Here is a 13,535-nt window from a genome sequence, read left to right on the forward strand (position 1 = left end):
AATAAGTTTATGATTAACTGAGCCAAAAGCCACAAAAATAACATAGAACGATCGATCAATCAATTAAAATGCCATTAAAAAAAAAATCAACCAGTTATATTGTTTTGTTGCGAAACTCAAATATGATTTGTTCTTGCTTTTCATTTAAAGCGATTATATTATAAATCCAACCATACAAATTCTTATTAGAGTTTTTCTATTTAAACCTCATACTTTTCTTTGTTCACTCCAATATTTAAATTACTAATTAGTGTAAAAAGACAAAAAAAAAAGACAAAAAAAGTCATCCCTGTTTTTAATTTTGCAACACTCTATAAAATTCAGGTGGTTAATAATAAAAATTAAAAGTTCAGGTGGTAACGGTGCACATGCTTAAAAGTTCAGGCGAGATTTATGAAAATTTCCCTTTAAACTAATTTAGCATTCAATTATGTTCTTTTTATTATTATTCATAAGGTGAAATTTCATTCAAAATTCAAAACGGAAATACACGAAAAAACCATACAAGAAAGAGCAATAGCATACAGCGAAGTATAACAAGCAAGCATCACAGTAAATCAAGCCACCACCAGCATAAAGCGACAGCATAATACCCAAAAAAAAAAGCTTAATCAGTAGGGGCAAGGAATCCCATCTCTAGACATTACCATGACTAATGAGAGATAGGGATATGAAGTAGGGTGTATGCAGAGGGTGGGGAGGCAACTAGGCAATGGGGAAGAATTTGTCTTGGAAGGGGTGGGGAACGATAATTAGGTTAGGTTTATTATTTTATTATTTAAATTTGTTAGTTTTAAAATGTTAAGTCTTTTAGTTATGGTGAATTGACAGAATTGTCCTTAAACTTAAAGGAAAGTTTAACAGAGTTGGACCTAGGTGGTACATTGCAACACTCTATAAAATTCAGGTGGTTAATAATAAAAATTAAAAGTTTAGGTAGTAATGGTGCACATGCCTAAAAGTTCAGGTGATATTTATACAAATTTCTCTATATTTTATTCTTTAATCAACACCAAAATTACCACTTAAGGATGTAATTGGCATATACAAATTTCTCTATATTTTCCTCTTTTTTGTTGAAAATAGTATGGATGTAATCATGAGATTATATGTGATAATTACAGTTTGTGATAAACAAAGTTCTTACACCAAATGGGTTTGTTATTTTTTCATTCACACTTGTATTAGACATTCTTATCATCAAGTCTACTTTTCTTCGTTATTATTACTATTTTTATTTTTATTTTTATACAAGTGATGTTAGGAGAGATGTTTTCTCACATACAGTAATGTGCAAGTCAAAGTCTTTCCCCTTAAGCTAAACCTTGTTTTCCTTTTCTTCATTATTTTTTAATGAAAGATTAACTTCTAGTTGAACCCTGTTGAATTATGATTTCTAATAAGTTTATGATTAATTGAGCCAAAAGCCACAAAAATAACATAGAATGATTTAATATATGAGCATTTCTTGACTGCACATTCTCTTACAGCTTTCATTCCCTTCTCCATTTTTATTGTTACAATTTTTACCGTTAACAATTTTTAATATAATTGAATATAATTGTATAATATTAATCACTCATTTGAACATAATCCATACCGTTATATTATGATCAAAACCGTAATGATGTAAGTAGAGCTGGCAAAATCCACCACTGTTAGTACTTAGTATATTCCAATTTATATCCGTCAATGAAATGAAAGGAGAAAAATGATATGACACCAAAAAGTAATTCAAGACTGGCAACTTGATTTTATTGCGACAACAAGTACATGTTACACAGATTTTATTGCAACTTGATCATCCAGATACTTGCAGTCGTTGATCGCATTTGACTACCCTATAAAATTCATGTAATCACCGACTGGAAGCGCATAACAAAGTATTTTTTTACAAAGAAACGGACTCACGTCATATTTTGTACACTCGCGCACACAAAATCAACTAGAAACCTTTTCTTATTAAGAAGCTAAACATGTATAAGCTGAAGTTTTTGGGGCTAGCTAATTTTTATTATTATTAATGAGCTGTATATTATCTATGAGCCAGTCCAATTCATAGTCAACGACAGGAACCATGGAGGAAGATTGGAAATCTGGGACTTTGTCACATGTAGTAGCAGAAGCAACGCTACCTCCCTCATCATTTCCATTATTATAGAGCTCAGAAAAATCCACATTAAGAAAATCCGACAGAAAATTCTCATCCACCTTAAAATCCACCATGAACTCACACGAGCTGTTTTCTTCATCCAAAGGAAATATGGGTGACAATGGTTCCTCAATCCCAGCAACTTGATCGGTGACCTGGTCAACGGCCACAAGTGGAGCATTATTGGACACGTGGTCATTGTCGTCCCGAATTTGGTCATCAAGATTTTGTGCCTCTTGGGGTATGAACACTTTGGTGCACCTTGATGCCTTTGTTCTGACCACTTTGGTGCATGAATTTGTATCGACTTTAGGGGGCTGTGTGGGTTTTGGGTATTCTTGGGTTTGCTTTGGTGGTTTATGATTTCCATCGGAAAATGGGTGTCCTTGAATTTTCTTTCCAATCGTAGTGTTCCAGTAATTCTTGATTTCATTGTCTGTTCGGCCTGGGAGCCTTCCAGCGATCAAAGACCATCTGCACCAGTAACACAATATTAAAACTCATATATTTTTTTATAAAAGTAATAGGATAAATGCTATTAATCATTTGAGTTTTAAAAAAATGCGCATTTATTTTATAGAATTAAATATTCAACTTCAATACGTGGTGAGACGTAGGATATTATATTATAACCCAAAAATTATATACCTGTTTCCGAGGAGCTTGTGGAGCCTGATGATGAGCTCTTCTTCATCACGAGTGATGTTTCCTCTCTTGATATCCGGTCTTAGATAGTTCAACCATCGGAGCCTGCAACTTTTCCCGCATCTCTTAAGCCCTGCAAAACTCATCCATTGCCCTATGCATTTCCCTTTGAAATATATGAAGAAAAAGACAAGTTTTTTTGAGTAAAGCTATCTCACCTGCTCTTTTGGGAAGGTTTCTCCATTTGCCCTCACCATGAACTCTTATATACTCTCTCAGTATTTTGTCTTCCATACCTGTCCATGCTCCTCTATTTAAGCCCTCATCTTTTGAACAACAAGGACTTCTTCCCATCTATAGAGTCACCCTATAGAACTAATTAAGGAACCTCAAAAACCTCTCTCTCTCTCTCTCTCTCTCTCTCTCTCTCTCGCAATACTAATAAGTTGTGGGCAGATGAAGAGAGAGTGGAAGATATGTATATATATTGGTACAATGAAGGGCATGAATCATTAAGGACCCCACTGCAACTGGGTTTACTATACTAGTATTATACCTAAAAAATAAAGAAAACAAGGGGGTCACAGAAAGTTTAGGTTGCATGTGATTTAGGAAACCTTTCTTTTGCCTAACAGTGCTTCTAGTATTCAGGGAACAAATTAAATAGTATAATACTAATTACCAAGAAATTATATTAAATTGTGCGTAGGTTCAATTATTATGTATGCTTTGCACTTAAAAAAAACCGGGTGGGGGTGGGGGTGGTGATGATGATACGTACCTCTACCTCAAAGCTAAAAACTAAATAAATAAATAATTAAAACCATATATAAATTAGACTGAGCGTATTATTATGTCTCTCATGGGCTGCTGCTTTGTGCTAGCTAACTTTCTCACACGCCCTTGAAAGTTGGTTGAAAAAGAAACAAATTTATGTCCGAATATGTTATATTTTGCCTCCAATCCAACATGCAAGGAAATTTGTAGTGTTTGAATTGGGAAGAAATTATTGGCTGTTTCTGTTGGGACCATTATTGGGGAGAGGCCATCTGCCCATATTCAAAGTGTGGATAGACTGTATCAACTACATAATTTGGACCACAACATATCTGGTTAATGGACATGTGGGATGCTCGATCATGTCATCGACAAGTGACTTGTGGTTCAGATATTCACAATCTAAAATAAGAAATTATAAGTATTTATTTCAATGTACAATAAAAATTTGTTGAAAAGTTGAAGTGATTTGAGTAATAGTTTGTTGTCTTCAATTGAATTATGCCGTTGGGTTTAATCCAATCGTAGTTAGTTTGGTCCCCCTAACCCAACAATTTTGTAGTGGTTCTAGTCCCTTCTTAGCAATTCTCTCAACTAAACTGGAACAAAATAGCAAAGTAAATACAAGTTTTAGTATAGTATGGCAAAAATGTGTTCCTCGTGGGTGGTTAAGGCGAATCGAGAACTGCATATTGCTAGTATATTCAAGAATCATATCAATTGGATATTGCAATAACGCATTTCGGCCTTTGTGTTTTTTACCCTTTGTTAATGAGGTATCCACTCAAGTCTAATTTCCCCCTGCCAACAACCAATAATGATTAGGAATCCAATGGAGCTCTCTCTCGATTCAAAATGTGTATCACGCTGTCCTTCCCATTACTACCCATAACACACGATGATGAACCCTAGTTTCGGAGAGGATGCCAAAACGCAGTGTTTCACAGCTATAATTATAACTTATATGAGATTAAGCCCTAAAACCTACACATACTAGATGATTAAGGTGGACCTTATGTGGACGATGATGAATAAACATGAAATCATGATGTGATTCGTGAATGTGAAGCACCAACTTACTTGTCATCCATGGAGGCGGGCGGCTGCTGCTACCATTCAACATGGCATATAAATGTAGTGGTCACCAACTTTAGCCTTTTCTGAAGAGCATTTGTGCGTGCGTCTAGTCTTTCTCTGCCATCCCCAACAGAGTAGAGACAGCAGATCACTCACATCTCTTATGTGGGGGTCCGTCAACCTCCTTAATTTGTCATGCACTTAGGACCGTGAACCTTTCTTATTTTGGTACTTATTATTAAGTGCTAATTATATTGTCAAACTAATTAATCACAATCAAGGAGGTTAATCAAAATCAATCTTCGAAATGCATGCAATTTAATTACACGCTAGTCTACGACATGGTGTTCAATATGAATACTTGAAAATGCAATATTACTCATTCTGTTATCATATCGAGTTCAATATGAATACTTGAAAATACAATATTACCACTCGTTCTAGTTATCATAATTCATTGGGTGTTTTCGAGTGTTCATATTTAAGTAAAAGTTGCACCTGAAAATTCTTATGAATTCATTTAGGTATATAGTGAGTCTTTTTTTAATTACAAATTGGTTACCATGTAATGTAGTTCGTTAAGCCGAATTATCATTTATTAGATTTTTATTTTTGGAAAAAAAGAGTACACGGCAGGGTAAACGATCTAAACATGTGATACAAATAATATTGTTATGTTGCTTTACCTAAACGCCTCTAAGTTATGTGTTGATATATTGTTTGAACGATTTCCTTTTATATATACATATACGAGAAAATTTGCTTAATTGTTTAAAAAGGGAAACCAATCGAACCAAACTAACGGATATGTAAACTATAAATTTGAGACTTAAACAGAACTAATCTGAATCGTAAAACTTTTTTAATTCAAGTGTGATGTTTGAAAGCCAAAACCAAAATCAAAACCAAAACCAAATAAAAAACGTACCGTACCCACCCTAACTTTAAGAGAGAGGCCTCTAGCAACATTATCCTCCCAAGGTCTTGGAGTAGAATTGTCCTTGGATAGTGCCGATTACGTATAGATGGATTCCAGAAGGTAAGCACCACAACAATAAGTTAGCATGTCAGACAGTCACTGGTTCTTGAGTGTGACTAAAAACTAAAGTATGACCACATCAAATGCAAAGACTTTTTGGGCCAAAACATCATCTCACGCGATTGGATTGATTTCACACTACCGTACATAGACAACTTTCACTATTAACATGTGGAAATTGAAAAGTTTCCTTTGTTTTTGTCATCCAACCGACGTTCAAGAGCATTCTGATTTCTCACCCAAACTACTTTGCTTTATGATTTCTCACGGAAAATACTTAGCTTATGATTTGCTAGAAAAGGAAAAAAAAAAAAGAAAAAAAAAAAGAACTTCGCTAGATATTATTTATCTCAACAAAAAGCAAAAAATTTGTACCTAAATTGGTTCAAAACAGTAACTACGCACCCAAGGTCATGGGTTTAAATCTCCTCTAATAATATCGTTTGTATTAACCCATCATCGGTATCACATTCGATTTGTGCAAATCCTATGATATTAGACAGATTGTACGTTTATGCATGAAGGTCAAATGTGTCGATGCTTTACAACTATTTAATTCAACTAGTTTTTTTGTTTTCAATTTCAAACTGTTCATATATGTAATATAGATCCGTTTTATTCTGATAAAATGAAATCGTGTATATATATATATATAGAGAGAGAGAGAGAGAGAGAGAGAGATGTTTGAGAATAAAAAACTCATATTATGGAAGCTGGACATGCTTGTAAGCCTCCACATATATACGGTTTCAAGATGAGAAAGGAAAAGGAAAGCAAGTCTTGTTTGACAAATGAGATAAAAAGAAAGAAGTTATAACACGTTGCATAATGAAGTTGAATAATAAGAAGAAAATAGGAGAAGCAAGTGCATGTATCAAGATTCAGAACGAATTAGATGATATCAACCTTTACTTTTCTAGTCAATAATCGAACAATACAACTCTAGAAAATGCATATACCAGTTAGGCTACTAGCTCTCTGCCAATAATTCATTGCTGGCAGTCTCTCATATCAACAAAATTCTTCTTATCCTTGACTTGCCTAACCTCATATCATTTACGCTAAAAAAGAAATTGTCTTGCTTTTTTATTTCATTTCTGAAAAGGCTGGCTACGAAGAATCACGCAAATAATATCTATCACACGCGCACACATATATATATATATATATATATATATATATACAGTGACTTGAGATTCTTTCTTTTGTATTTTTCATCAGAGCTAAACTGGAGTTGACTGTTAGCTTAACGATGAAACGTTAGTGTCTTCCGCACACCCACCATTCAAATCTAGTATACATATATATATATATATATATATATATTATGCTTTTGGGTCACATCACAAAGCTCAAAATCACAAAACAAAGCTGCACAATGAATTTGTAAATATCTAGTTTGCCACTTTTTATAATCCATGCATGATCACTTGGGGTGCAAGCAAAATTAGTAAAAAAATGTAATATACAAAGGTGTCCAACCAATTCTTGTTTTTAAATGATTACCATACAAATAAGATCCAAGCCAAAAAGCTTTCAAGAAAATATTTATATATAAAAACTACAGATAACAAATTAGATTACAAAGCCCAACCCAACAAACTCTAGTAGGCTGAGAGTTGGCCTTATGAGCCTGTGAAATGGAAAAATGCCAGTCCAACCCAAATGATCAACAAATTCAAAAGACAATGCTGTAGCTTACTACACTGACTTTAACCCACCTAATTATCTTTTTCTTAGCAAGTAATTACAGATTTGTGCTTCTATCAATCCAAATACTGCTCCTGCTTTTGCTAGCCAAAACCTGTGGTACAAAACAGTTAAAAGATTAAGCGACAAACAACGAACCCAGATTTACAAGCAATGTCAATGAACTAAAGTCTGGTAAGCACTAGAACCAATCCGAAGCTTGGGGAATCCCATGACCTAAGATAAGATGCAAACTGAACTAGATAGCTTGGACAATAGGGGCCAAGTCAAAATGGCTCTTAGGTTAGATGACTCCTAAGTAGGGAATCTAAGGGTCAATTCAAAATGAAATATTATATTCCTCCGAGAAGATCATGTTTTGCTGTACTTCTATTGTAGTTTCTAGCCTAGAAGGATGAAAGGGAATCATAAAACTAGTGAATGAGGAAGCTTACCAACATATCTAAGAACTTAAATCCACAAGGAGACCCAATAAACACTGATAACTGATGTCTTAGAATCGCGTCATTTGCTGCAGCATTTGAGAACCAGTTGATTGTGAAACCAACTGTTCTGCACCAAGTGAAGGTCTTAAGTGGTTGGCACCAACTGGATTGCCAAACCCTCTCATCATCTCTTTAGGATTATTGGTATTCGTTTCCAGGTGCGATGATTCCATCAGCGTCCGTATCTGACCAAATGGTTAGTTGTAGACCAGCTTTTACTTTTGCTTAAAAACAAAGGAATATTGAAAGGAAACACATATACACATAAAATTGCAGCTTACCATATCTAAACGCTTCTTGTGTAGATCACTTGACAACTGCATGTTATAACTTATAAGCAAGATATCCAATAAATCTCTTCAATCGACTTGATAATAATAATAATAAAATAAAGAATTGTACTAAAAAGGGCATATATGGGATTGATGAGATCATGGCAATGTTTCACCCACAGAGAGAGAGATTTGTGGTTTCAATAGTTGATTACAAATTCAACCAAACAAACATAGCATATTCAACTTAAAAAGTACTTATCCTATTTGAAATAGATGCACCAATGTTTATTCCAAGATGTCGAAGATGCTTACAGATTTGTTTTGGTACTTCCTCTCTTCACTTGAAAATCCAGGAATTGTCAAATTCCAATTTTTCTCTGCAAAATTAGTTTAATGCATTAAATTTGGTACACTTGCGCCAACTATGACTTATATAAAGGATAAGTGTGCCCAATATTTTGTTAAATGCTACCATACTTCCATGCTATTATTGTAGATATCTCCACAAACCTCAGATTCATCCCATGAGCCTAAAATTGACCTTAATGAACTTCAAAACTCATAATTTACTAAAAAAGAACGATACTATCCAACCCATGAGCCTTATTATTATTATTATTATTATTATTATTTTTTCTGATAATCAAGAAACTCCGATGATACTTGGAAAACTCAAAACCTAATAAGTAAAATCAAGAAGAAAAATACAGGGAAAGATAAGCACAACGATAGGGCACAACATGGGGCCAACAACAAATCCAAAGACAAATAAATACACAGCCAGAAGTACATTGGTCTGATTCAGACACGAATCAGATTAAGTATATGAACACAGATTTGTTAACAATGAGACAGATCAGTTAAATTCAATGATTTCTTTAGTATGCATATTCATCAACCTCTCTTTTTGCATCATATTTCAACTCATAAAGATCTTTCTCTAATCATCAAACTGGGAGAACAGTAAACTAGTTATGCAACTTCTATAACATAAAAAATTCACCAATAATTACAAGAAATATGGAGATGAGATGTGGTACAGCACAAACCTAGGTGTAGCAACACATCCTTGGACTCCAACGTTGAAGATTTTCTATGCTTTGCCAAATTGCATGCATATGTTGTCACCTGAAATAGGTATAGGATAAGTATGTAATGTCCATGCAACATGTCATAAAAAGCTTGACGAGGCAGAACTTGGAAAGAGAAAAGTACATGTTAGCAATATAAAAATTGATTTGGGCCACACAAACATGATTAAGAGGACTTGTATATCAACTTTGAAACTACAGATGACAAGTTGAGATGTATCTCAGTTATCCAAATGTGATCTACAGATGATATGCAACCAGACGTCATTATATATAGTATAAAATGTTAGCATGTCACCGAGCCTCACAGAATCAATGAAGTCATCAGCAATCTCCAAGAGAAGATCTTCAACTTCAGGATCCAGCCTTCCCTGTGAATCAACCTGGGCAGGAAGAAAAGGTTCTCAATGAGAAATTTATTAGCACATACCCCAACCCCATATACACACCAAAAAAGCAAAAGAAAAAATTGACTAAATAAGAAGGAAAGACCTGAGAGACTAAATCTTGTATCTTTCTCTTCCCAAGAAGTTGGTTAGTTGCTTCTGTTCCTTGGCTTGAACTTCCTCCTGGTGTAGTTGTACCAGATGCAGTAGCATCAGGCTGTGATCCTGTTAAACTAAGAGATTTCTGGCCTGCAGGTACAGCCATTCTCGGGGAGTTCTGCTGCTGCTGATTCAAGGGCTGTTGCTGTGATTGTTGCTGTATTTGCTGCTGCTGTTGTTGATGCTGCTGCAGCTGCTGTTGCTGTTGCTGTTGGAGCTGTGGATGGCTCAGTTGTTGCTGCTGCTGTACAAGCTGGGATAACTGTTGCTGGTTCAAGGGCATAGACTTTTGCGAAGCCAACTGCTGCTGATAGAGAACCTGTTGCTGCCTCTGCTGTTGAAGACGGAATGAAGTTGAGCCAGGGCCAGAAATGGTTGGCATTTGCTTCAGCCACTGTTGTGATAAAGAATTCTGCACCATCGCTGGCTGTCCATTCTGAGTCATCCCAGATGGCTGGGGGTTCATAAATGCAAGTGAAGGTGTTCTTGGCAAGCTCTGAACCTGTACTTTATAAACTCAGATTAAATGTCTCAACCATGAATTAATATATACATTAAAGACATGCATAGAGTAACAGCATTGCCAAAGATCGTCAAACTTCATGAATACATCTCTATCTTTCCATGGAAGAAAGATGATAATACTGTAGAGCCAACATTAAAATTACACGAATTCTACACAATTATCCATTAAGGGGAGCCATTACAAAACAAAGTGGGTCATTACATAATGATTGAATCCATTTCCAAACAAAAGAAGAAACGAAAAATGATCCTATGTAGAGTTAGACCTGATATGGAATAGGCTAATGTTGGATGCTACAAGTAAATGACAACAACAACCAAAAGAGAAAGAAAAATATATTTACTGGGCGGTTGTAATTGAGTTCTCATTTGCTGCTAGGTACAAACCTAGGACCTCATTGGGTACTAGGGTGAGGCTTGCACATGATACTAAGAAACCAATCCAGCATCTTGACATCATTGTTTCTACAATATACTATATTATAACTTTATACACTTTCCAAGATTTAAGGGGAATATAAAGCATGCACATACCTCAAAAGTGATATCCCACATGTAAAATCAAACAGGTATTTTGGCAATTTTATAGTTGGCTACAAAAGCAGGAGTGCCATTGTGGTAGATGATCCTGATTCATTTGTTACATGCAGATCTTAAATGAAGGTTTGAAATATAAATCAACCAAGGAAAGGCAAAACAATAGAGCAACCTGAAAACAATAGAGCAACCTGATACATCATACATGGTCTGACCTTTGGCTTATGTCTTTAAACAAGACTAGAGGAAAATTCACCAAGAAAAAGGTGAATATGAGGGTAACGGGTTCTCCACTCTCTTATATCCAAAACCATCTTAGAACCAGAAACTGGAATTTTACAGTTTGAATTTCTCCTCTCAAACCCAAGAACAAAAAACCTCCATTCACCTGAAACAGGTCAGACTACAAATGCAGAGCCAAAAGCAAGTCGACCTCACTGCATTGGCCCTTTTTGCAGGGTCCAACACCAACACCAACACTTAACACAAATCAATTGAGAGAAATTCAAACTGAAGAAAGACTCATTACATGCCATACATGATCAGCTAAAGTGAGTACTCCGTATTCCCAACTTCATATAATAATTTGCATATACATATAAGAAACTGAAAAACAGATAAATGTAGCAGTTGGTGGAATAAAGTAGAAGATGTCCAAATCACCAGATCAAGCAAGAGTAAAGTATGCAATATTATACCTGTGCAGAGGTGAGAGAACTTTGTTGGGCCAATTGTTGCCTAAGTTGGCCCGAATTCATTCTCTGTTGAGCATAAGAAGCGAGCGCCCCATTAGCTCTTAGTTGAGAACTTAAATTGATGGATCCCATCATCCCCATTGCTTGTGTCCCTTGTAAAGATTGCGCAGGAGAATTACCTGCATGAAACTGGGAACCTTGGACGAGCCCACCTTTTTGTCTCGGCTGCATAAAGAATTTACTGGTATTGTTAAACAAGAACATTTCCAATTTTAGGAAAGCATTAAGTTCACTGGTTTGCTTACTTGACTGGCTATATATATTATGCAACAGTAAAGAAACCAAAGCAACACGTCTATCACTCGAACAACACTGATGCATTAATATTCAATTCGGAATTGAAAAGGGCTTTGATATACCATAAAAATATTATTGTTTTCTACAATTTAAAATTTGTTTGCATTTGATTTTTTATGGTAATGATGTACTTTACTACACCATTTAGGATATGAATAACTTAAGTCAGGAAGTGTAGCATAACTATGTAGCATGGTTTTGCCCTTATTGAAGCAACCGGCTATCCCAACATAACATTCACAGAAAAACACATCAACAAACTTCTGTTGTTACAAAAAACACTACAACTAATGCATTTCCACTTCCTTCAACAAGTACTCTGGAAACGCACACTCACCACATTCACCTGTCCATATCAAAAGAAAAACAGCAAATTTCATGACGAAAATTAAACTCATACCGAGGCCAACATCTGCGGCTGCAGATTGAATTGTGCAGCTGCCACAGCAGCAGCGCTAGACAACATGGGTAAGTGGCCACTCTGCGCCATCAAAGCAGATCGCGACAAGTTTCCGCCACCAATTTGTTGCTGCGACTGCTGTGGCTGGTTTTGCTGTTGCAGCTGATTCTGCTGTTGAATAGCACCGGAGCCACCAAAATTCACCTGCGGATACGAACCCCCCTGCTGCCTCATCATACCAAAATGCTGCTGCTGCTGCTGGTTCTGAGTCTGTTGCTGAAGTTGGTTCACTCGGGACATCGAAGTAGACCTCTGCAGGGTCTGCTGGAGCTGGTAATTGGACATGGAATTCACATTCACATTCTGGGATTGTTGCACCAATGACTGAGATTGCTGTTGCTGCTGCTGTTGGTTCAATTTTTGTGTGTAATCTAATCCAACAGTGGGTGTAATATGTTGGTTTTGAGGGAGAGAGATGTTGGACAAAGGAGGGAGGGGAGGGGATGAGATTTGAGGAGATTGGGCGAGAGCTGAAGGGGATGGAATTGGTGGGTTTGAGGAAGAGTTTGATGGGTTTGGGTTAATTATAATGTTTGTGGCTGCTGCTGTTGATGCTGCAGTTGGGTCAATGCTGTTGGGGTTTGAGGGTTGCAGGGGTTTTGGGGATGAAGATGGGCCACTTTCAGCCATGTTTCAAAATTCGTTTGCTTTTCTTTGAACAATTGGGTTGATGGGTTTCGTTGTTCTTGATGAAAAAGACGCTAATTCATTCTGGAAATTTATTTTCTTGGTTTCTGATACTGGAAACCAAAAGTTTCAGAGAGCGAGCGAGAGGGGTTGAAGAAGAAGGAGAGCTTTGGAGAGAGAGAGGCAGAGGGAGAGGAGGTCGAATCTGGTGCATACACGTCAGAAGACGGACAACCAAGGGGTGGGCCACACGTGTGACTTGGTTGCAGAAGAAACTTTGGACCTTGGAGTCAACAAATCATATACGTTCGGGCAAAACCAATCATATACGTGAAAATCTAGACCGTTTATTATCTGCAGGTGACACATGGAGACCTGGTTGTTATTGTCGCTTTAAATCAACATATGATCCATTCTTTTCTTCTTCTTTTTTTTCTTTTTAAATCTCATTTTATCGATGCAATTTCCATCACAATCCTTATGCAAATGAGATTAAAAAGTTAGAAAGATAAAAAATGTGTACATGGTTACTATTTTG

The 13,535-nt window shown here is 36.1% G+C and overlaps 2 protein-coding genes across 2 annotated transcripts; both read right to left on the reverse strand.

The window, feature by feature from the left end:
• Positions 1-1,730: 1,730 nt before the first annotated feature.
• Positions 1,731-3,234, reverse strand: LOC117622455 (transcription factor MYB1-like). The gene is made up of 3 exons (XM_034353121.1): positions 3,016-3,234; positions 2,801-2,930; positions 1,731-2,626 (listed from the first exon to the last, which is right to left on the reverse strand). Exons 1-3 carry the CDS (start codon positions 3,149-3,151, stop codon positions 2,005-2,007), a joined length of 888 nt encoding a protein of 295 aa, XP_034209012.1. The 5' UTR covers positions 3,152-3,234; the 3' UTR covers positions 1,731-2,004.
• Positions 3,235-7,137: 3,903 nt separating this feature from the next.
• Positions 7,138-13,212, reverse strand: LOC117622456 (transcription initiation factor TFIID subunit 12b). The gene is made up of 9 exons (XM_034353122.1): positions 12,311-13,212; positions 11,557-11,778; positions 9,744-10,298; positions 9,560-9,634; positions 9,210-9,288; positions 8,473-8,537; positions 8,167-8,202; positions 7,835-8,070; positions 7,138-7,494 (listed from the first exon to the last, which is right to left on the reverse strand). Exons 1-8 carry the CDS (start codon positions 12,998-13,000, stop codon positions 7,894-7,896), a joined length of 1,899 nt encoding a protein of 632 aa, XP_034209013.1. The 5' UTR covers positions 13,001-13,212; the 3' UTR covers positions 7,138-7,494; positions 7,835-7,893.
• Between the last annotated feature and the right edge of the window lie 323 nt (positions 13,213-13,535).

This window comes from Prunus dulcis, chromosome 3 (assembly GCF_902201215.1).
Source record: "Prunus dulcis chromosome 3, ALMONDv2, whole genome shotgun sequence".
Lineage (NCBI taxonomy): Eukaryota > Viridiplantae > Streptophyta > Magnoliopsida > Rosales > Rosaceae > Prunus > Prunus dulcis.

Bases quoted from the DNA above. Each gene is read 5' to 3' on its own strand.
- LOC117622455 (XM_034353121.1), bottom strand. From the start codon at position 3,151: ATGGGAAGAAGTCCTTGTTGTTCAAAAGATGAGGGCTTAAATAGAGGA. The intron at 2,931-3,015 runs GTGAGATAGCTT...TGAGTTTTGCAG, and splicing joins AAACCTTCCCAAAAGAGCAG to GGCTTAAGAGATGCGGGAAA. The intron at 2,627-2,800 runs GTATATAATTTT...TTACTGGTGCAG, and splicing joins CACAAGCTCCTCGGAAACAG to ATGGTCTTTGATCGCTGGAA.
- LOC117622456 (XM_034353122.1), bottom strand. From the start codon at position 13,000: ATGGCTGAAAGTGGCCCATCTTCATCCCCAAAACCCCTGCAACCCTCA. The intron at 10,299-11,556 runs GTATAATATTGC...TATAAAGTACAG, and splicing joins GTTCTCTCACCTCTGCACAG to GTTCAGAGCTTGCCAAGAAC. The intron at 9,289-9,559 runs GTGAGGCTCGGT...TACCTATTTCAG, and splicing joins CTGATGACTTCATTGATTCT to GTGACAACATATGCATGCAA.